We start from the raw sequence: 20,652 nt of genomic DNA, 5'->3' as shown, positions 1-20,652 counted from the left end.
GGCCAGCACCATATCCCCTTGCCAAAAGCTGCTTTGATCGTGCGATTAGACTCGATGCAGAAATATAGGCAATACGTCTGAGACAAGATCTTGGAATAATCGTGCTGAATCACCTTTATACAATTGGACGGCACTAGAAAACTCAGCCAGCCCTATCCCGAGCCTAAAAGTAAACGATCTACCACCTCGACGCAGGAACAAGCCACACTAGCCTCACCTACGGACTCAACGGTTTAGCCCCTGAAGCGACCCGGAGAGATTGTTTTCATTTACCTTTTTCTACTCGAAGACCAAGGGAGAACTGCCCAGATCCTGCCCTGGCAGTGGCAACTTAGGCCGCATGCGCATATATCCGAGCCCAGCCCTACCTATACCAGCTAAAAATAGCCGGGATTGAACAACGTCCGCAGAGATGGAGAATCGGGGCCTCTCAACCCTTAAAAATCAATAGAATACAAAGGCCGTATAAAAAAGTCCCCGGTTCGTCTTCAGACCCTGTTCTCTCAACTCACTTGAACCAACCTAGCCACTCGTTATCAAAACTCCATTCTCTATTATACCTACTCTACCCAGCACACCATAAACATTTCATCGTACTATAATCATCCACACCAAACCAACCATGTCAACAACAACCTCCGCCCCCCCCGCAGCCTCAACCTGCACAGGCGCCGCAATGTACGAACTCCCCCAACAATCCGCCGCCTGCGGTGTCCCCAACACCTCCAAATACGAAGACGCCTTCAACCAGTGCGCCCTCCCCGCCGGTGTACGCTCTTACCACGATGACTGCGCTCTCTGGGCACCGGCCGTTGAGCAGAGTGTTCAAGATCTGATTGACTGCCTTTACGGCAAGGGCGTGGAGTGGGGCGATGTGTGGTGCTCGGGGGGTACGAATGCGACTGCGTCTGGGAGTTATGCGACGCCGACGGTGGAGGTGAAGAAGGATGATGATAAAGACGACAAAAAGGACGATGATAAAGATGATGACAAGGATGAGAAGCCGTCGAAGACTGGAGATGCGGACAAGGCAGAAGAGACTGGGGATGGGGTTGGAGATGACACGAATGTGGGGAGCAGAATGGTGGTTGGATGGGGTGCTCTGGGTGTCATGATTCTGGGATTCTTGAGTATCTTGTAGATGGAGAAGGGGAAGTGTGGTTGGTTGGCCTTGGTGCACTGGGTTGTCTTTCTTTCTGTACACTAGTTTCTTTTGTTCGATTTTATCATGGTATTCTTAATAGACCTCGTTGGTTTCCTTTGAATTCTTGAATGCGCTCTATGTCATAGAATTACAATTCGTCTCAATCCTTAGGAGTCCAGACAGATATCATTTCTTGTCAGGAAAGATGGGTGGCATTTGTGTGGATTGGGTCTATTTTGAGTACATTGTGTTGAGATAAATGTACAATTGTTCTCTTGCCTCAATGGTTTTTAGCACATTGATATACAGAACAATAGGGCTAAATGGATATCGTACTATGAAAACAGTTTAAACCATGAACTCCTTTTCACAATATGCAGGTGCCGGCACCTCATCCTCATCCTCATCCTCATCCTTACATTCATCCTCCTCATCATCTTCCCCAAAGTCTCTATCCAGCGGAAGTGACACAACATAAACAGCAAACTGAAACTCCACAATCCTCACCTACAACCCGTTAGCTCAAATGCCTATCAATCACCCACAAAGAAGGAAAAGAAAAGTCTTACATTATGCCCCCCAAACCCAATCCCCAATCGAATCTCAAGCTTATAGCTGCGACCAATATTACACGTTTCAAACGTCGGCGTCAGAAACAGCGGCACTCGATGCCGGCTCCATAGCTTCTCGTCAAGGCTGAGTACCAATCCCTCCATCTCGTGGTTCCTGCTCGGCACAAGCGGCTGCCGTAGATTTGCCATCGTCTGCACGACGCAAGACCGGGTGAGGATTTCCGCCGAGCCGCGGGCGCGCACTTCGGTTGTTTCAAGGAGCATGGATTGGAAATCGTGGAGGGAGATGTCGGCGCTGCGGTTGTTCAGGTCCATGACGTCTACAGCGAGGGAAATAGGTTGACCGAGAAGAAGATACGGCCCGTTGAGCAGTCTCGCGCGGACGGAGCATGTTGATGGTAGGGAAAGAAACTCAGAGGAGCTGTCTGCGCTGCAGGTGATTCGTTTGGTGTCTGTGAGGACGTTCTGCCCGTGCAGGGGGAAGGCGATTGTTGAGAGGGTTTGTAGGTAGATGTCTCGGATCTATTGCTTATTAGTAAAGTTTTATTTCGAAGGTACTGGTGGCGTACAGCTTTATGAGTTCCGTCGATCAGGCCGTCTTGTCGGACGGCTGCCTCGAGGGTATATTTGATTTCTTCTGGGGATCTTTTGTCTCCCGATGAGGGTGGAAGGCGTCGGAGTAGATGGTGTGCTCGTCTGGCTGATGATTGTTTGCCCGCTAGATTTGTGGACTTGTAGCATTGTGATGCATGGGGGAACTAATGCAGTGGTTAATAAGTGTGTCGTTTGATAGAAATGAATGCTCACCTTGAGACAAAAGGCAAAAGCATGTTCGCCTCGAGGAATTGTCACGGACCGGGAATTAAACGAGCCTGCGCACTGTGTAGGAGGGAATAATTGTTCGGTTGTTTTGAAGAGCTCCGAAAATTAGCCAAAGTCTCGAAAATGGTAAGATCGTCGACATACCTGATGTGTCTCTGTAAGGCCCGCCAACTGCAATCTTGAAGCCGCTGTTCCAGCCAGCTTGATCGAGATTGTCGAGACATCTACCTGGGACTCAGTCTTGAGAATGACATGGCCCGCAAGCTCATCCTCGTTTGTGTAGACGGCCGGCTCCCTGCAGAGGTGGATGCGGATATCCATGCGAGAGGATGATGCAAAGATACGCTCCACTTGGGGAAACATTGGGGTGCACATGCGGGCTGCAAGGGGTTTATGTATGACTCGGAGATTGGAAATTGCTTTTCTACGAAGAAAGAAACATGGGAGCTAGAAATAGCACCGGCAGAGTCCGCCGGTGGTCATATTTGTAAGTCATACGAGGGCACCAAGAAGATAAAAACCTTGTCAATGCCGTGGTTCAGCTTGCCACGAGGCGATTGAAGCCGCGGAGGCCGACCGGCGTAGTGATATCTCTGCTGGAATTGCACTCAACAGAGTTCATTCTCTCCTCCGACTATATTTGACTTTGCTTCCACTGTCGTGATTGGTTCGGCATAGCGACGGGTCGCTTCTCAGCCAATCCCGTTGAAGTTCGGCGGCTTGGGGCCCCACACATCCAGGGCCCTCGATGGGGTGGGTAGGTATACCACCACCAAGCACTCTTCCAGCCTCATTCAAACGGCTTGCTGACTAGCTCTTATTCAGGGACTGTCAATCACACGTGGAGTCTTTCAACGGAGCTAGAACTTTGCTTCCGCATCTCTCTCCAGGTGGACCTTGGTGTAAAATACCTCAAATCCCCTGATCCCCGAGAGCACTCAGGTGCTGAGCACAATTCTTCACCATGGAGCGAGAGCAGCAACACGATGAATCTCATCCGCTGCGTCACCACACGCCGGACAGCGTCAGTGTCTATTCTCCCTTCGACGACACCCATGCCACCGTACGTTTTCAGTCCAACGAGTTCTTCTCCGATCGCCATCCGAACTGACATATTTTTAGCACACGTTTCACAACATTGACAGTCACGAACCTGATTTTCACTCGCACCTGCGCTCGCCTCTCCGTGACTCCTCCTCTCACTACCCCCCCGCCGAGGAATGGCAGTCTGAATACAATCCCTACCACCCTCAAGAAATGTCGCATCTACAGGCCAGCTCCGAGGCTGAGAGCGTCACATCCTGGCAGAAACGGCAGGCTGGCGGCTTACGCAGGTACCCGACTCGACGAGTCAATCTGATTAAGGGGACGGTCCTGAGTGTTGACCATCCGGTCCCGAGTGCGGTTTTGAACTCGGTTGAGACCCAGTACCGCGATACGAGCTCGACTTCGGAGGAGTTCACGCATTTGAGATGTATGTGTTGATGATCCGAGATGATAAGGTGGTGTGACTGGTCAAGGTGCTGACTTTGTGCGATGTCCAGATACCGCTGCCACCTGCGATCCTGACGACTTCACATTGCGCAATGGCTACAATCTCCGCGCCTCCATGTACAATCGGTACACTGAACTGCTGATCGCCATCACATACTACAATGAGGACAGGGTTCTCACGGCTCGAACACTCCACGGAGTGATGCAGAACATTCGGGACATTGTCAACCTGAAGAAGACCCAGTTCTGGAATAAAGGAGGACCCGCGTGGCAGAAGATTGTCGTCTGTTTGGTCTTTGATGGAATCAGTCCTTGTGATAAAGAGACTCTCGATCTCCTGGCGACCATCGGCATTTTTCAAGATGGTATCATGAAGCATGATATTGACGGCAAGGAGACGGTCGCGCATATCGTACGTTCATCGCCCATCGCTCTTGGAATTACGCCCCCCGACTAACCTCATGCTTAGTTCGAATATACCACGCAGCTGTCGATTACGCCCTCGCTCCAGCTAGTGCGCCCTTACACTGATGATCCGACAAACCTCCCACCCGTCCAGATGATCTTCTGCCTGAAGCAGAAAAACAGTAAGAAAATCAACTCCCACCGCTGGTTGTTCAACGCGTTTGGGCGGATCCTCAATCCAGAGGTCTGTATCCTCATCGACGCGGGCACAAAGCCCGGCCACAAATCCCTTCTTGCGCTATGGGAGGCATTCTACAACAATAAGAACCTCGGAGGCGCTTGCGGCGAGATTCACGCCCTGCTCGGTCCTCGCTGGGAAAAGCTCAAAAACCCGCTTGTCGCTGCCCAGAATTTCGAGTACAAAATCTCGAATATCCTCGACAAGCCACTTGAGAGTGTTTTTGGATATGTTAGCGTCTTGCCCGGCGCCTTTTCAGCGTATCGGTACCGGGCTATCATGGGGAGACCACTAGAGCAGTACTTCCACGGTGACCATACGCTGTCCAAACGCCTAGGGAAGAAAGGTATTGAAGGAATGAATATCTTCAAGAAGAACATGTTCCTGGCCGAGGACCGTATTTTGTGCTTTGAGCTTGTTGCAAAGGCTGGGTCGAAGTGGACCCTGACTTATGTGAAGGCTTCAAAAGGAGAGACTGACGTTCCGGAGGGTTTGTTCCTTGAATCTGAGTCTGAAGAGTCTTTGGCTGATCGTATATAGCACCTGCGGAATTCCTCAGTCAGAGGCGCCGATGGCTCAATGGCTCATTTGCTGCTAGTTTATACTCGGTCATGCACTATGCGCGGATCTACAAAAGCGGGCATAACTTCTTTCGCTTGTTCTTTTTGCATGTTCAGCTGCTCTATAATGTCGCCCAGCTCATCATGACCTGGTTCTCTCTTGGTAAGCTCGGCAGCAGTACTTCTGAATCACGCTCATGTCTCTAGCATCGTACTGGCTCACCACATCCGTCATCATGGACATCGTCGGCGTCCCAAGTGCAACAAACAAGTACAAAGGCTGGCCGTTCGGAGGCGAAGTAACACCCATCTTCAACAACGTCCTCAAAGTGCTCTACTTGGTGTTTCTCATGCACCAGTTCTTCCTTGCTCTCGGAAACCGACCAAAGGGGTAAGTCTTTTGAAGTCCTCTGACTGCGTACACTAACAATCTAGATCTCAATTCGCATATATTCTGTCCTTTCTCTACTTCTCGCTCATCCAGATCTACATCCTCATTCTGTCCTTCTACCTCGTCGCATCAGCGTTCAGCGGTGGCAACATCGACTTCGTCTTTGACGAGGGAGCGGGCGCATTCGTGTCCTCGTTCTTCACCTCCACCACAGGACTGGTCCTGATTGCCCTGGCCTCGACTTACGGTACCTATCTCTTAGGTAGCATTCTTTATCTCGACCCATGGCACTTGATTACCTCGTCGTGGGCGTACTTCATCGGCATGCCTTCCACAATCAACATCCTCAACGTGTACGCCTTCTGCAACTGGCACGATGTATCCTGGGGAACCAAGGGCTCGGACAACGCCGCCTCATCTCTCCCCTCTGCACAAACTAAGAATGCGGACGGAACGAAGAGCAACTTTGTGGAAGAACTCGAAAAACCACAGGCTGACATCGACACGGAGTTCGAGATGACAGTTCGCCGGGCGTTGGCAGAGTTCAAGGAGCCAAAGGAGGATAAGACGCCTTCGCTGGATGATTCGTACAAGACTTTCCGTACGAATCTGGTCCTCACCTGGGCGCTGAGCAACTCGTTGCTTGCGCTGCTGATTAACAATGCGGGTGTGAGAAATCTTTGCTTGACGGTATGTTGCCTCTGGTAGTTTCATGTTGATCGTGTACTGATGAGATTGCTGCTAGACTGAATCTACTGAGCGTACAGCGTGGTACTTCAAGTGTCTCTTGTTCGCAACGTCGGGACTGTCAATCTTCCGGTTCATTGGAGCGTTGTATTTCCTGGGGAAGACGGGAGTGCTGTGCTGCTTCAGGAGGCGTTGATGAGGCTCATTTTCAATCCTTCTAGAGACATTGCCGTCCGTCTACTTCTGCTGTTTTCGCTTACTACTTTTTCTTCTACTCCTTCTTACGACCCCTTTTCGTTCTTGTACTCGTATCTCTGCGAGCGATCAGCCTATTACCATAATTAGCCAATATTGAGAGATCTACCAATTCTACTCGAGTATATATTTATATCTCCAGCTGTAGAAGGTCGATATATATAGCAAATAAGGCTGTTCAAGGCTTTAAGCTACTGGGGGTAGGTGCATCCGTAACCCTAAGCGGATGTACTCCGGAGCTGGTAGGCAAAGTGGATGCCTCCGCCACCTTATGGGTCTCAAAGTTTTCAGTGGTTTTTCTCGGACTCCACGGACCCCGAGCCAAAAGCCAAATCACAGCTGAAGAACAAGCTAGCCTTATGGATATGGGCGTGGAATAGAAAGCGCGGCGATTGGCCCTCCAAATTCAGACCATGGCGCAGCGCTGTTTCCAAACTCACTTTCGTAGCAATCGTTTCCTCGTTCACAGCGAGTACGGCTCTTGGCGCCTTGGCGTGGTCTCACTTGGGGTCTTTCTTTTACTGCTTTTGCCCCGTTCTCTTTCTTATATTTTTGATGTCATTTTCACGGCTGGATGCTGAGTTGCAGTGCAAACAATATTCTAATAGTTGAACGTGCTTGGAGATTTTCGCTCACTTTTAACCCCCTTGCTTCTACTCTACGTACCTAGCCCGGCGATCTCCGTTGGTAAGGCTGGCTAAGCGGCATTTGTGCAATGTTAAGCCGCCGCGTGGTATGTGGTGCCTCCCTCCTTATCCCGAATCCAACGGTAAATCGTTAATAATCTCCATTCTCTGCAGTGCGACGCCTGTCACGCAAGAAAGGTACCCATCGCTTTTTCACTTTTTCTTTCCTCCATCACTAATACGTCACAGGTCCGATGCGACAGGAACGACCCCTGTGGTAATTGTATTGACCAGAGCACCTCATGCACCCGCTCTCGGGGCATGAAGCGACTCCCCAAGAGAGATCTTAGGAGCCGCCACCAGTCTGTTGAAGATGCTGTCCAGCAGCAGCCTTTACCTGCCCCGCGGTCTGTCGAGGAGCAGACAGCGGCGCCGATGCAGCCTTCTGAACTCCCTGTTCCTGCTCTCAATGCCCTTTCACCACGGCTGGGTGGTGATGAGTTTCTCGCTGACATGCTGGAGGAGCACCCCTTCATGCTCCTTGGTCAACTGGACATGAGCATGAACTTGAATCTCAATATGACGATGAACATGGCCTTTGAGCTGCATAGCTGGATGTCGATTGTTCCGTTGACAGATACCCAGATGATCAACCGGCGGCAGCTGGAGGACTCACAAGACCTCACGTGGAATGGGCGACAGGCGCTGGAGTCTGCGTTGTCGAGTGCGAGTCGGACGCTGGGGAGTATGGAACAGGGGAGGGAGAACATGGAAGAGATAGCGGTCGCCGAGGAGGGACCGCGCAGTATCCCGGCGATTGAGTTTTTGTGCTGGATGTTGAATGGTACTGTCACTGATCCTATAGACTAGAATGATGCTAACTACAACAGACATTGGCAGCGACAAATTCGGCGCCTTCATTTCCGACTACTTTCGCCACATCGGCAAAGACACCCTCAAGCACATGGGCCTTTCCATCCTCTTCAACACTGCCAGTCCCTCAGACACAATCCTCTACACCGTCTGCGTGAACTCCGTCGCGTTCAAATTCCTCAATGGAACACTCGGCGCCGAAGGCGATGACGACGACGAACTTGTCCAACGCCTCCGCCACAGCGCCATGCTGTACCGCGAAACCGCAAAAGCTGCACTCAAAAAGATTTCCCTAATCTCCAAACCCTCTTTCACCCTCCTCCAGGCTATGCTGTGTGGCATCTTCCTCCATCAAGGATCAGGCGACACGAATACATGCCGCGAACTCGCAAAGACAGCCTGCAGAATCTGTCTTGATATCGGCCTGCATCCGGAATCCATGAATCTACAACAGGCGACGGAGGAAGAATGGTACTGCTTTATGTGGTGCTATACGCTGGATCGAAACTATGCGTGGAAATTCGGCGGACGACGGATTTTGACGATTGATGCGGAGCCCGATGCCATCATCAACTATCCCCAGCCGGGAGCGCATATCGTTGCTTCGAAGCTGATCCTTCTTTACCTTGATCTCGCGAAGATCCAGGATGCAATGATTCCCTACCTCAATGACCCGACCAAGGCGACCAGAGATAATGCGTTCCATCCGAACAGTGGGATAGGAACGCTTCTACTGCATAAGATGGAGACAGTCTTGAGTAACATTGAGCAGGCACGCGTCCTATTTTCTGATTCATTCATCAAGGCATACTAATTCGTGCTAATAGATAAAACCCCCGACTCACACATGGAAAGGCCTCGACCGGACATCAGAACTCGCCTCTCTAGACTTTGCCTTTCACTCCATCCTCACGAACCTCCTCCACCTCCGCCAAATCACCCTCGCCCAGTCTCCTGTAGACACATACCTCGATTCCGCTAGAAGAGGCCTGAAAGCCCTCCTCACACTGTGTGCCTCAGGCGACAGACAGAAGACCGTCGCTTACCTGCATTGGTTCGTTCCCTCGTCTTTCCATCCTTTCCATTACAACCATGTGTACTTGGGAGGTTTGACAGAGACTAATCTAACTGAATGAACCACAGGACCCTCCTCTACTACCCCCTGACCCCCTCCATCGCCCTCTTCATCAACACCATCGCAACATCCCACAGCGGCGACTTTGCCATCCTCACCGCCGTCAGCGACTGCCTCGCCCAGAGCGGCTCACTCAGTCCTCCGGTCGCAGCGATGCAGCGACTTCTACAGGAGTTCGTGGCACTCTGTCGGGTATTCTTCGGGAACAACACGCAAACGACTGGCGGCGGTAGTATCCAAGACCTCCTGCCGCTATCAGGACCGGAATCAATACCTGTCCCTACTGGTAGGATGGACGATGCGTTATCGAATATCGGGGGAGAGGACGGGCAAGCTGGAGGGGAGACTATTGATGTCGCGGCGTTTTCGTCCATGTTTGGGGATTATCTGGGGAGGGATGAGGTGGGGTTTCCCATGTAGAATAGGATTGAGTGGTGGTGCTGTTGTACTTATATAATGTTGTATATAATTCAGTCTATGTATCCTTTGCTGGTCAAAGGTCTGACAATGCGATGTACTATTAGGCCCTGATACTGTTGGAGCCGCCGGTTTATAATTGTGTCTGTCGTCGTGACCATCTGAACTACATCCCAGCGATTCTATACCTCTGCAGCCTTGTTTGTTACACAGCGAGGTACCCCGTACATTGTCTCCGAATAACCCTGAAAGCTCGTTACGCGGATAACCCCAGAGGGCGTTGGAGAAGCCGGCGCTGTCGCTGTCGCCGTAGCTTATTTTTAGCACCCCCACCCCTATCTATCTCCGAAAAAGTAATAAGCGCCAAGCAAATACTAACGTTAAAAGCGCAAATCATTCCTTACACCGAAGGCGAATTGTTGGCCTGGGATCAGGACAGCCTATCACGACACATCATTAGCCGCGCTCATCTATCACAGACAGATCGGAAGCCCATAAGAGCGCCAGATCCCCTCTTACCTTTGCCCAAATTTCAAAAGTCTTCAAATCTCCCATTCTCCGCCTTACTGCCCCTCCTCTACTCCAAAGACCAACACGCCACCATGGACGCCTGCTACTCCATGCACAAGGGCATCATCTCCAAAAACGTCGCCAGCATCCCCTGCGGCGTTACGAATAACACAAACCCCTACGTGACCTGCTGCGTCCGCGGCGACTACTGCATGAGCGACTCGGTCTGCCACTTCAAGAACCCCGACGGGAACGAAGGGTATTACCGCGCCGACTGCACGGATCCGACACTGCAGAGTCCGGCGTGCGCGACGCGATGCGGTGAGCATTCTCCCTCAGTGACTCTAAATCGAATATCGCTTTGAGAAAAATTGATACGAACAAGAAATGGAACGCTGATAGACCTGATATTGTAATAGGCGCCCGCCACCTCTCCGACATCCACTACAACTCCAGCACGGGCTTCTGGTCGTGCTGCAGCTACGACGACAACGGGAAGGCGAACTGCGAGGCGCAGAGTAGTGAGATCTGGCCTGGGCCTGCGCCGAGTAATCTGGTCGAGATCCAGTTTCTGCCGGAGGAGGGGACGCCGGTGTATGCGGTTGCCGAATCATCGACGAATAGCAGCCACATAAATGAGAGTGGAAGTGGGAGTGCATCAGAGACAGAACCATCCTCCTCGTCGTCGATAAGTATAGGCGCTGCGGTTGGGGGTGGTCTTGGAGCCGGGTTAGGGCTGTTTTTGATATTATGTGCGGTTCTCTTCTTCGTGCAAAGGAGGCGCAGTCGGAAGGCTGGGGAGGGGCAGGGGTTGACGGAGATAAGTTTGAAGGAGGAGGAGGGGCCGCGCTCCATCTCTCAGATGCCGGTGTCATATCAAGGACGGGGAGAGCTTCCGTCGGAAGGGTTTAGGGGGTCGAGAAGTCAACCGGGGGAGTTGGAGGGGGATTATAATCGGTTTTGACCGGGGACTGCAAGGGTTTTTCTGGTTATACCTCCCTCTAGATGTATAGTATACATTAATCGGTGTGCGTCAGGCAACGCACAGAAGGCATCTTGTAACAATGACCTACATATGCTGCAAACTACGGAGTGATGAACGATGTAATTGCGGGGAACTCTCGTGGAGAGGACCGGGGGATCGACCGGAGCAGCTTCTCCAAGGCCTACGGAGCCGGTCCGGCGATTTGTGCGCGGTTCGAGTCGGGGTATTTAATTCTGCCTAAACAGACCTTGATTATAGGTCTTAGTCGCACCGAAGATGAAGCTAAACGCCGTATTTCTACTCATAATACCGCTTACAACCCTAACTCCAAGTGCAATGGCCTCGAAGCCGAAAGAGCTGGCCCCATTCAAATATGACACATTCCCACTTGGCTCAATCAAAGCCTCGGGCTGGCTTCAAGACCAGCTGTTACTGTCTGCAGACGCTCTACCTGGTCACTTGTTTGACTTTTACCGATATGTCGCGGACTCTACATGGCTTGGAGGGACCCATGAGTACAGCGAGCTGAATGAGGCGGTGCCGTATTGGTTCAATTATATCGTCCCACTTGCCTATACGCTTGACGATGCACGGCTGAAAGAGCAAGCGAAGAAGTTCTTGGACTATACGCTGGAACACCAAGCTGAGGATGGCTGGTTGGGGCCTGAGAGGACGCGGCAGACAAGGGGGTTTTGGGCGAGGAGTTTGCTGTTTTTCGCTCTGGTGGTATGTTTAGCAGCACCTGTATGACTGATCTATAGACGTTGACTGGACAGCAATACGCTGAAGCAGAACCTTCCGAGACCGACCGCATTGTAACGGCAATGCACAAATTTACGAGTCTTGCTCATTCCATGCTCCAGAATAGTTTCACCGGGCTGCTTCAGGATAAGGACGAAGGAGACAACTTTGATCCGTTCGGCTTTGGTGTCTCTAGAACGCATGAGCTGCCGCTAGCCCTGCAGTGGTTGTACAAGAACCACCCTCGGGGCAATGAAGAGGTCATTTGGGAAACAATGGAGCTGATGTTCGCTGGTGGACGAAAAGGCTCCCGAGACTGGACAGAGTTTTTCGTTGAGGGTGTCTTTCCTACTGTCGGCACTCCGGGGTTCAGGACGAGTGGGTTTACGCATGGGGTTAATCTGGCGCAAGGTATGCTGTTTATCTATTTGAGGAGTCAATGTGAGGCTGATGCGCATATAGGGTTACGCTACCCATCTGTGCTCTACCGCATGACTCGCAATGATTCCCTCCCAGACCAAACGAGTGATGCAGTCAGATGGACAGAGCAGTACCATTATACACGAGCAGGAAGTATCACCGGTGATGAACACCTTGGCAGCACTAGTCCTCAGAGAGGGTAGGTAGCTTCTTCTGTTATCCAACAGAAACTGATATATGGCTCTCACAGATCGGAGACATGCATGGCTGTTGAAATGATGTACTCCATGGCCTATCTACACAGATTGTATGGAGTCAACCATTACGCTGACATGGCAGAGCTCCCAGCATTCAATGCTCTTCCAGCAGCCATTAGCCCTGATTGTGAGTGACTGCCTGTAAGCACAGAGAGTTGCTAAAAATACATGCTAATGAGCACAGGGTGGGCACATCAATACGTTCAGCAAACTAATCAGCCGTGGTCAAAGAATTTAACAGCCAATCCATTCTTCAACGTCGTTCCTTACGGCAGCAGTTTCGGACTCGAGCCAAACTTCCCCTGCTGCACAGTTAACCACGCGCAAGGATATCCAAAATACGCTGCCTCTTCCTATGTTCAAGCAGCTCAAGGCGATATTGTACATGTTTTACTTGGCCCGACTACCCTGGATACGCATATACACGATGACAAGGTTAGGATATCCTGCGACACAAAGTATCCATTCAGCGGAAAGCTCAGCTACACAATAACCACCGAGAGAGACTTCGACTTCTCAGTCCGAATCCCCGCCTGGGCTCAGGGTTCCTCCACGGAATCGAAATATCGAATTGGACACAAAGGAGATTGGAAGAAAATCTCCCCAAACGAGGACAACCTTCAACAGTTCAACATCCGCAAAGGCAAAACAACAATCGAATTGAACCTATCCTTGTCCACTAGGGTTTCCCACAGAAACGGCACAGTAGCTATCTACCACGGCCCCCTCCTCTACGCCCTCGACATCGAAGACACAAAGACCTCCCATACCCCACTAAACTGGACGGACCGTACACCTCTACCCGATAGCCAGGTCCTCCCTGAAACAAAGGACTATACTCTGAACCCGACCTCGGAATGGCGGTACGCAATCGACCCAGACTCTATCACCGTTGAGCAGCTCCAATCGCCTGAAGAAGACTTGAGAAACCCCATCTGGGCCCGTGAAGCTAATCCCGTGGCGTTGTGGGTTGATGCTTGGATTATTGATTGGGAGGAGGAGCTGGGAACTGCTGCACTTCCACCTGTTGATCCGATCGTTAGTGGTAAGCCGACGAGGGTGAGACTGATTCCATATGGTGCTGCAAAGCTGCATATTGCAGAGTTTCCGGTTGCAAAGAGGGGGGGCTTATGAGGTAGAATCCAATTAAAGATTGGCTTTAAATTGTTGAAAATGCTCCAGACTCCTTCTGCTTCATGCTTTTCGTGACTTAGACTCTCAACACCTGTACGTGATTGCATTTATCAACGACAACTGGTTGAATGTGCGGCTCTTCTGATGTGCGTAAGCAGAGAGATAATCCAGGTTTGATTCTCTTACATGTAAGATCTCACTCTCTCATCTAGGACAGGGTTTAGAGACTGATAGACTAGACCACGTCATTTTGATAAGATGCACGAGGCTGAAAGAATGTAAGAATTGGAATTCGGAGCCTCAAACATCCTGGAACGACGGAGAGGCCAGAAAAAGGAGAAGAAATCTTCCATGGGTGCAGTATAGCGGTACAAGTAACAGAAAGCTCGGTATGTGATCTCGGTTTAGGGTAATTCACCATCTCCGTTTCATGACGAGCAGATCTTGTGATGAGCCCAAGAAACCATGATGTTGTTGAGCTAGATCTGCATCAGTCTCTGCTAAATATCAGAAGATGCAATCCTACCCTCCCTAAGGACTAGTGCTACTAAGGTGTTCGATGTACATCCGACCCGGAGAGAAGGAAATAAAGAGATTTGCTAGAACAGAGAACGATCGAGTATCAGGATCAGGTAGCCTCGGCGAATGATACGGAAGTAGGAAGGACACAAGGCTGGGGATGTATGTGAGAGATGCAATAATGCAGATAACGCGTGCACACATCTGATGTTTGTGATACATCGAAAGGTAGCTGATTGATTGTTCGGACTGTCAGCAGGCATTCGGATTCTTCAGCCTCTGAGCTCATCTAAAGCCCTCTGATTGCATATCTCCAAAAGACAATCTACGTGTTTCCAGTCAAGCTGTCAGCCTGATAGAGAGGCAATCCACGTCTGGCCTCCCCAAGCCTTTATAACCCCTTCGCTTGCTCACCCTCTTGACCCGCCAGGCCATTCTTCACCATCCAAGCATGCCACTCATGGCTTTTCTACAGACGCTGCCTATGTGGGAAACCACTTTATACCTTCTACTTGGCCTTTCTAGCTACGCTACAGCTATTCTGGTTTATCGTCTCTGGCTCAGCCCGCTGAGCTGTTTTCCCGGATCTCCCTTTGCCAAAGCAACCTTTCTGTATGAATTCTACTATGACTTTATTAAGCCAGGGCTATACTACCAAAAGATTCAAGAAATGCACCAGAGATACGGTAAGCAGATACTGGCTCAGCTAAGGTTCAGGTAATAGAATTGACAATATTGCACCACAATAGGACCCATCATCCGGGTAACACCAACCGAGCTACACGTATCCGATCCGGCCTACTACTCAAGTGTCTTTGTCCCAGGAAATGTTGGAAAGTCAGAGCTAGATGCTGGCGCGTCTAACGGTACTGGATTTGAGGGTGCGGTATTGTTTCTTAGAGTTGATTAGTCTATCCTGTACCTGAACAGGCTAACGAGGTCGCATGTTTCAGGTTATATCAAAAGGGTTCGGTCTCACGACGAACACCGCATCGTTCGAGCACCAATCCAGCAGTTCTTTTCCACATCTGGCGTACGGGAGCTAGAGACTCATGTGCAAAGTGGAATTGAAAGGCTTCGAGATCGGTTAGACGAGTTCAAAGATACCAATGTGCCGGTGAACTTGACTTATGCCCTGCTCTCATTTGCTATCGGTATGACGATTTACAGAAATGGCAGGGCCCAGCTAACTTGGTAGACACTGTCTCAACGATTATTTGCGAGCGGCCGACGAATTATCTTGCGGACCCGGACTTTAATGGTGCATGGTGAGATCTTGGTATATCATATATTGTCTGCTACGTACTCGCTGACTGTGCTGTGGAAAAGGTGGAAGACCCGGAGTCAAGGAATGCGGTTCATCCCTCTATTTGCACAGATTCCACAGCCTGCAAGGTTTGCATCAACCTGAAAAGCATGATGAGTATACTGACTTTGGCGGGCTAGGAGGTACATAATGGCATTTCTGCTCTCTATCCCCCCATTTCTGTTACGGACGAAATCAACAGAACAAGTGAGCATCCCATCGCCTGACCCTCACAGCGCCTAGTCCTATCCTAACAGCTAAACTTGCATAAGCGGCATTTCAAAAGGCACAAAGACGCTCTACGACCGTCCACAAAGGTGACTATTGGAGACACACAGCGAGGAAAAGCAGTCAAGCAGCAATTTGGTGATGATATCTATGATCTGGCCGGACAGGTTTGTTACTTTACTTTTCAACTCCTTTACACAGCGAGAGGTATAGTATATCACTGACATCAATGTAATTTCAGCTCATCCAACAATCCGCAGTCTTTCCTCTCTCACTTACCGTGCAAACCATTGTCACACATTTATCATTAGACGCTCGTGCACGCGGGAGTCTACAGATCGAGCTCAAGGAGCATCTCTCCAACAATCCCGGTCCAATACTCGCCCGAAACCTGGAAAAACTAAGGTATCTGGATGCTTGTATCAAGGAGGGCTTACGGTGAGTGCGCCGCCGAAAATCCCATTAAAACCAACAGCTGACCACAACCTATTCTTATAGCATGAGCTCAGGAAGCCTAAAGCGGACGAATCGCATTTTCCCCACGATCTCAATTCAACTGGGCGAGTGGACGATTCCGCGTGGGGTATGTTCTGTCTCTTCGCCCGCTTCCTTCTCCGATAACTAAATGAAGCAAACGTTACAAAGACTCCTATAGGCATGGCATCGCATACATTGCACATGGACCCGGAAGTATATCCGAACCCACACGCCTTTATTCCCGAACGCTGGCTTGAAGAAGAAAGAAAGAACACATCTGTCTTCGGGGATGGTCAGCACTTTGTGCCTTTTGGGAGAGGCTCCAGGGATTGTATCGGCAGGAAGTACGTCATCCACCCTCTCTTCTGGTCTACCCTCTCCGCAATTGATAGGTTGACTCTATCGTAGCCTCGCACATATGATTATTCTTCGCCTTTTACTGGAGTTCTATGCCCCCGGGGCACCGGAGCTAGAACTATTTGCAACGGATGGAAGTGATGTAGTTCCGGTACATGGATATATAATCTCGCTGCCGAGCTATCAGTCCAAGGGCGTTCGGGCTTTGCTTCATAGCGCTAGTTGAGGGGTATTGTTGTTGATCATCCGGCAGCCGTTTCAGATGGGTTCGGACTCTCTTTAACCTGATCATACCCTGTGGTATTTATGTTAGACTTGCTGCCGTCGCTTCTCTGGGCAACGAAACGAGTATATCATATATATGGACGATAGGCTGACCACTACTCCGTATTTATACTAGACTCCAAAACATCCCTGTCGCCTTGGACATGTAATTATTGGCTGGGTCTACATTTGTCCGGGGAGTCCGTCGTCCCTGCAAAACCAGCTAGACTAACTAGTGGTAGCTTAGGAGTCACAACACCCCCACCACAGCAATGGCAGCCTAACTCCCTCTACCTCTTGAACTCCAGCATTTAATCCTTGAAAAGTGTGACTCTCCAGCCCTAGCTTCTCTAGCATTGACAAGCAAGACTCTCAATCAACTAGCAATCCCATACCTGTATTGCGAGATCTTCTGGGGTCCCCGCGGCCGCCTAACAAACTGGTCATGTCTCAACCTCCAACAGCTTGTTCGTACCCTCGTTGAACGGAAGTCACTACGGGATCTGGTAAAGAAATTACGTCTAGACTTACCGCATCTAGGCGACTATCGAACCGACGATGCCCGATACGGCCACGGGGACAACAATGGTGAACTGACATCCTTGGGCTTTAAGCTAGCCAGGCTTATGGAGCTGGAAGACCAGAAGATGTGGCAAAAGAAGCTCGACCATAACTATTATGATGCATGGACTGCACTACTCCTAGCCGTAACTACAAACATCGACACCCTCGACCTCGGCCTTCCGCTGCTCCACTGCTCCACGCTACTTCCTGAGGTCCTGGGGCTCCTAATTCGACGACGGTCCCCGACACGGCACTTTACTCGGCTCAAGAGCGTCATACTAGGGGAGAACGAGCGACGTGGCAGAACTTTGGATTCCGGCTCGGACGGGGATTCATCATACCGTTTCTGCACCTGCCAACACTGGAAGAGCTCAATCTCACCTTGAGTTACCCTGGCGTCAAAGAATGGAAGCGTGTGCCGGTATCGGAGTCACTTAGTGTTCTCTGTTTCTGGCAATGCCGCGGGCTTACTACCAGTGACGTGAAGAGTTTTGTGAAGCTGGCGCCACGGCTTACAGAGTTGCACCTGGGATGGATCAATCTTCCTATTCCGCCCAAGTTTAAAAGTGTGAATTTTCGCAAAGTGTGTGCTGCTTTGGCGCCTCTATCTACAACGCTCACAACTATGAGCATCGACGTTGACTGGCACGGCTTCAGCCAGGATTACTCAGGGTTTCTGTTACACACGTTCTGGAGTGAGCCTCTGGGCTCTTTGAAACAGTTTGCCGTCCTCAAGACTCTTGAACTTCCGATAGAACTCCTCCTGGGCGAGGCGCCGTGGGCAAAAGATGCACTCTTAGATGCCCTACCTCGGACCCTCGAACGACTAGTGCTCAAGGATGGCACAGTGAGCTGGAACCCAGAGATGGAAATCGAGCAAGACTACATCTCCCATTCTCTGCAGGACTTCATCAACGCCTTGAGCGGTTACTTGCCAGTTTATGACCAACGCCCGTTTCTGAAAGGAGTTAAGATAGACCTCGCTAATGGACCCCCACTTCCGGAACCCATCCTGGCTGGTGGTAATGAGGCGGGGTGGACCCTGGTAAAAGTGAAGAAGCTTCGCGCTCTCGCCGAGATGGGCAATGTTGGAATGTCGATGCATTTCTCCTGCATGGTGGATGATGAGCAACACGTCAAGAAACTGTTCATCTATGATGTCGAGAACAGAGAACAGGAGATATACGAAATAGAGAGGAACTGAGACTGCGCCATGTGGTGTGTAGCGAAAAATATACAATGTGTGGGAGGGAACCATCTACTCATCGCGCCGCAAATGTTAACACAGTGTGTTACTTTCTAGTGCTAACAATACTTTCAATACTAGAAGCGAGTGTCTTGGATCCAACTTAGCGTAGCTGTATGCCTCTCAATCAATCAAGCTAGAACATATCGCCTTGAATGTATGCAGGGATCCGCAAACCCCTAGGAAAAGGTTCGACATAGCAAGTACGAAAGCCAAACCCCGATACCATACTCACCTAAGCTCAGCTGAACAGTGGAGACCACTGTGGGGAGAATCAGAACATCCCAACTCGGTTATTCTTGCCAACAATAAACTAGGAAGAAATAGCCGGACACCATCTACATATATAACAGCTCCGCCGCCCATCTCGTGGCAAAAGTCAACCACCCAAAATGGCTCTACTCCTCACACCATATGATGATAGAATGCGCCTTGGGCAGGGGTATAACTCGTTTCTTCAGGAGCTTCGCGTCGACAACGCCGTCACGTTCGACAAGGAGATTATGTGTCCAGTGGCTGCCAGCCAATCGACAAGCGCGACGCAAAATATCAGCTACTCGACAAAGGTAGTAGAAAAGGCATCGCATATTACAGAGCCAATGAGAATCTCGGCGGCAAGTTGTATCAAACAAGGGACCGTCATGCTGCCTGGAGGTGGACTATCGCTTGACACGGCAACCTTTCCGTCATCGGATCTCCAGGCTCTTGTCTCTGTCAAGGTGGTGAATCGTAAGTCTGACGACCCGGTGGAACTCGTAATGTGCTGATTAGTATCGTTAGAAACGACTGCCTTAGACTCAGCAGAATTGTCAGTCTTCTATACACAGACGATGCAGAAGCCGCTTTGACTGACCTGAGCTTGCTGTAGTAATGACAGTATGTATACTGTTAGGGAAATTGACTCGAATGAGTTCCATGAGATCTACGGAGATTCGTTCATTTCTGGTACGTCCTCGTCCTCATGATCAGTTATTTGGTGGCTCATTCCGTTCACCAGGCTTCATAGAAGGAGGAGAACTACACGCTGTTATCTCCGCACGTGTGCTCGAAGAGAGCAACAAGGATACTCTAGTATCAGCTCTCGAAAAGGCCCTCAACAATTGTACCGAGGGCAAGGAGTCCACCAACTCGAATCCTGACTCAAAAAACGATCTCGAGTCAGCCTTTAGTACACACAAACATTCAATCTCCGTGAACTGGGTGGGAGGAGGCCAGATCAGGCGCGAAGATGCTGATTGGGATCTACCGTCGCTTTTCAAGGTGGTTTCGGAATATCCAGATCTAGTCAAGAAGATCCCTGCGCGCACGTATGCTATATTGACCAAGTACGACGAGTGTCCAAGTTTTATATCTTGGGCTCGGACGCGCGAAATTACAATCCCTCAGTATGAGACTGCGAACGCTAGGGCAAAGGAGGCTTTCAATGCTTATATGGCATACAAAAGGCATTTGAAACTGGTGCAGGATGCGCTAGCCCAGCCAGAGAAGTATAAACAGAATGAGGCTGCGGGCGCGGTTGAGATGGGTGTTCGTGCTTTGATCATTGCCCGGAAAGCAATAAGGACAGAGATGGCAGCCATCGTTGAAGAAGTTGATAAACTGTGAGCCACTCGTTGCCATCATATTCAGTAAGTGGACTATCTGTTAGACGAGGCTAACCATTGACACCTAGAGACAGAATGCCGGAATCTGCAAGAGAGATAAAGGCCAGTACTGGGCTTACAGGGCCTGAGATGTGGGCTGCTAGACTCCCAATTTGCTTTGATTCTCCTCTTCTGGCTCTACCGGCGACTACTAACTTGGCCCCAGGTCAAGGCATCCAGTAACTATGCCATGCCATTAGACAGTAGTGAAGATGCTGGAAGCTTGGTTGATTTTGCTCCTCAATTTGGGCCAGCGGAGTATTGGCTTTCTCGGTAAAGGGTCAAGATATCCATCTTCCAAGAAGGAGGCTGCCGAATGGTAAAAAGAGTGACGGCCTCTTTAGATAAAACGCATACAACTATAATGACTATCCACAGATGT

At 50.3% G+C, this 20,652-nt stretch overlaps 10 protein-coding genes across 10 annotated transcripts; 9 read left to right on the top strand and 1 right to left on the bottom strand.

Moving 5' to 3' along the window:
• Positions 1 to 622: 622 nt before the first annotated feature.
• On the top strand, positions 623 to 1,141 carry BJY04DRAFT_224508 (uncharacterized protein; the record flags this gene model as incomplete). The annotated part of the gene is made up of 1 exon (XM_073717988.1): positions 623 to 1,141. One exon carries the CDS (start codon positions 623 to 625, stop codon positions 1,139 to 1,141), a length of 519 nt encoding a protein of 172 aa, XP_073564816.1.
• Positions 1,142 to 1,492: 351 nt separating this feature from the next.
• On the bottom strand, positions 1,493 to 2,901 carry BJY04DRAFT_224507 (uncharacterized protein; the record flags this gene model as incomplete). The annotated part of the gene is made up of 5 exons (XM_073717987.1): positions 1,493 to 1,651; positions 1,714 to 2,238; positions 2,286 to 2,474; positions 2,524 to 2,634; positions 2,683 to 2,901. The coding sequence occupies 5 exons, from the start codon at positions 2,899 to 2,901 to the stop codon at positions 1,493 to 1,495; spliced, it is 1,203 nt and encodes a 400-aa protein (XP_073564815.1).
• A 601-nt stretch (positions 2,902 to 3,502) lies between these two features.
• Positions 3,503 to 6,509, top strand: BJY04DRAFT_211667 (chitin synthase-domain-containing protein; the record flags this gene model as incomplete). The annotated part of the gene is made up of 8 exons (XM_073714441.1): positions 3,503 to 3,601; positions 3,661 to 4,012; positions 4,059 to 4,444; positions 4,502 to 5,165; positions 5,216 to 5,398; positions 5,443 to 5,626; positions 5,671 to 6,316; positions 6,372 to 6,509. The coding sequence occupies 8 exons, from the start codon at positions 3,503 to 3,505 to the stop codon at positions 6,507 to 6,509; spliced, it is 2,652 nt and encodes an 883-aa protein (XP_073564814.1).
• Positions 6,510 to 7,143: 634 nt separating this feature from the next.
• Positions 7,144 to 9,676, top strand: BJY04DRAFT_172419 (Zn(II)2Cys6 transcription factor). The gene is made up of 6 exons (XM_073709263.1): positions 7,144 to 7,301; positions 7,369 to 7,392; positions 7,444 to 8,038; positions 8,085 to 8,839; positions 8,895 to 9,121; positions 9,211 to 9,676. Exons 1-6 carry the CDS (start codon positions 7,284 to 7,286, stop codon positions 9,620 to 9,622), a joined length of 2,031 nt encoding a protein of 676 aa, XP_073564813.1. The 5' UTR covers positions 7,144 to 7,283; the 3' UTR covers positions 9,623 to 9,676.
• Positions 9,677 to 10,087: 411 nt separating this feature from the next.
• Positions 10,088 to 11,421, top strand: BJY04DRAFT_202900 (uncharacterized protein). Its single transcript, XM_073713278.1, has 2 exons — positions 10,088 to 10,450; positions 10,549 to 11,421. Exons 1-2 carry the CDS (start codon positions 10,222 to 10,224, stop codon positions 11,091 to 11,093), a joined length of 774 nt encoding a protein of 257 aa, XP_073564812.1. The 5' UTR covers positions 10,088 to 10,221; the 3' UTR covers positions 11,094 to 11,421.
• A 29-nt stretch (positions 11,422 to 11,450) lies between these two features.
• On the top strand, positions 11,451 to 13,666 carry BJY04DRAFT_224504 (uncharacterized protein; the record flags this gene model as incomplete). Its single annotated transcript, XM_073717986.1, has 5 exons — positions 11,451 to 11,840; positions 11,891 to 12,266; positions 12,318 to 12,474; positions 12,526 to 12,659; positions 12,717 to 13,666. The coding sequence occupies 5 exons, from the start codon at positions 11,451 to 11,453 to the stop codon at positions 13,664 to 13,666; spliced, it is 2,007 nt and encodes a 668-aa protein (XP_073564811.1).
• A 979-nt stretch (positions 13,667 to 14,645) lies between these two features.
• Positions 14,646 to 16,779, top strand: BJY04DRAFT_211664 (cytochrome P450; the record flags this gene model as incomplete). The annotated part of the gene is made up of 9 exons (XM_073714440.1): positions 14,646 to 14,871; positions 14,935 to 15,066; positions 15,139 to 15,339; positions 15,384 to 15,453; positions 15,778 to 15,886; positions 15,961 to 16,157; positions 16,218 to 16,302; positions 16,365 to 16,540; positions 16,605 to 16,779. The coding sequence occupies 9 exons, from the start codon at positions 14,646 to 14,648 to the stop codon at positions 16,777 to 16,779; spliced, it is 1,371 nt and encodes a 456-aa protein (XP_073564810.1).
• Positions 16,780 to 17,309: 530 nt separating this feature from the next.
• On the top strand, positions 17,310 to 17,887 carry BJY04DRAFT_172399 (uncharacterized protein). Its single transcript, XM_073709261.1, has one exon. The coding sequence runs from the start codon at positions 17,444 to 17,446 to the stop codon at positions 17,765 to 17,767; it is 324 nt and encodes a 107-aa protein (XP_073564809.1). The 5' UTR covers positions 17,310 to 17,443; the 3' UTR covers positions 17,768 to 17,887.
• On the top strand, positions 17,888 to 18,717 carry BJY04DRAFT_172400 (uncharacterized protein). Its single transcript, XM_073709262.1, has one exon. The coding sequence runs from the start codon at positions 18,007 to 18,009 to the stop codon at positions 18,583 to 18,585; it is 579 nt and encodes a 192-aa protein (XP_073564808.1). The 5' UTR covers positions 17,888 to 18,006; the 3' UTR covers positions 18,586 to 18,717.
• A 302-nt stretch (positions 18,718 to 19,019) lies between these two features.
• BJY04DRAFT_233138 (uncharacterized protein) lies at positions 19,020 to 20,453 on the top strand (the record flags this gene model as incomplete). The annotated part of the gene is made up of 4 exons (XM_073719900.1): positions 19,020 to 19,360; positions 19,496 to 19,572; positions 19,625 to 20,228; positions 20,300 to 20,453. The coding sequence occupies 4 exons, from the start codon at positions 19,020 to 19,022 to the stop codon at positions 20,451 to 20,453; spliced, it is 1,176 nt and encodes a 391-aa protein (XP_073564807.1).
• Positions 20,454 to 20,652: the final 199 nt, after the last annotated feature.

The sequence above is a fragment of the Aspergillus karnatakaensis genome, assembly GCF_047715665.1.
Source record: "Aspergillus karnatakaensis strain CBS 102800 unplaced genomic scaffold BJY04scaffold_92, whole genome shotgun sequence".
Classification (NCBI taxonomy): domain Eukaryota; kingdom Fungi; phylum Ascomycota; class Eurotiomycetes; order Eurotiales; family Aspergillaceae; genus Aspergillus; species Aspergillus karnatakaensis.
Note: the sequence above shows the minus strand (reverse complement) of the source record. Positions and strands in the feature narration are given on the sequence as shown.

Coding starts and splice junctions, on each gene's coding strand:
- BJY04DRAFT_172399 (XM_073709261.1), top strand. CDS start 17,444: ATGGAGCTGGAAGACCAGAAGATGTGGCAAAAGAAGCTCGACCATAAC.
- BJY04DRAFT_172419 (XM_073709263.1), top strand. Junction 7,393..7,443: donor ACGCCTGTCACGCAAGAAAG/GTACCCATCGCT, acceptor AATACGTCACAG/GTCCGATGCGACAGGAACGA. Junction 8,840..8,894: donor TCTTGAGTAACATTGAGCAG/GCACGCGTCCTA, acceptor TCGTGCTAATAG/ATAAAACCCCCGACTCACAC.
- BJY04DRAFT_172400 (XM_073709262.1), top strand. CDS start 18,007: ATGAGCATCGACGTTGACTGGCACGGCTTCAGCCAGGATTACTCAGGG.
- BJY04DRAFT_202900 (XM_073713278.1), top strand. CDS start 10,222: ATGGACGCCTGCTACTCCATGCACAAGGGCATCATCTCCAAAAACGTC. Junction 10,451..10,548: donor GGCGTGCGCGACGCGATGCG/GTGAGCATTCTC, acceptor ATATTGTAATAG/GCGCCCGCCACCTCTCCGAC.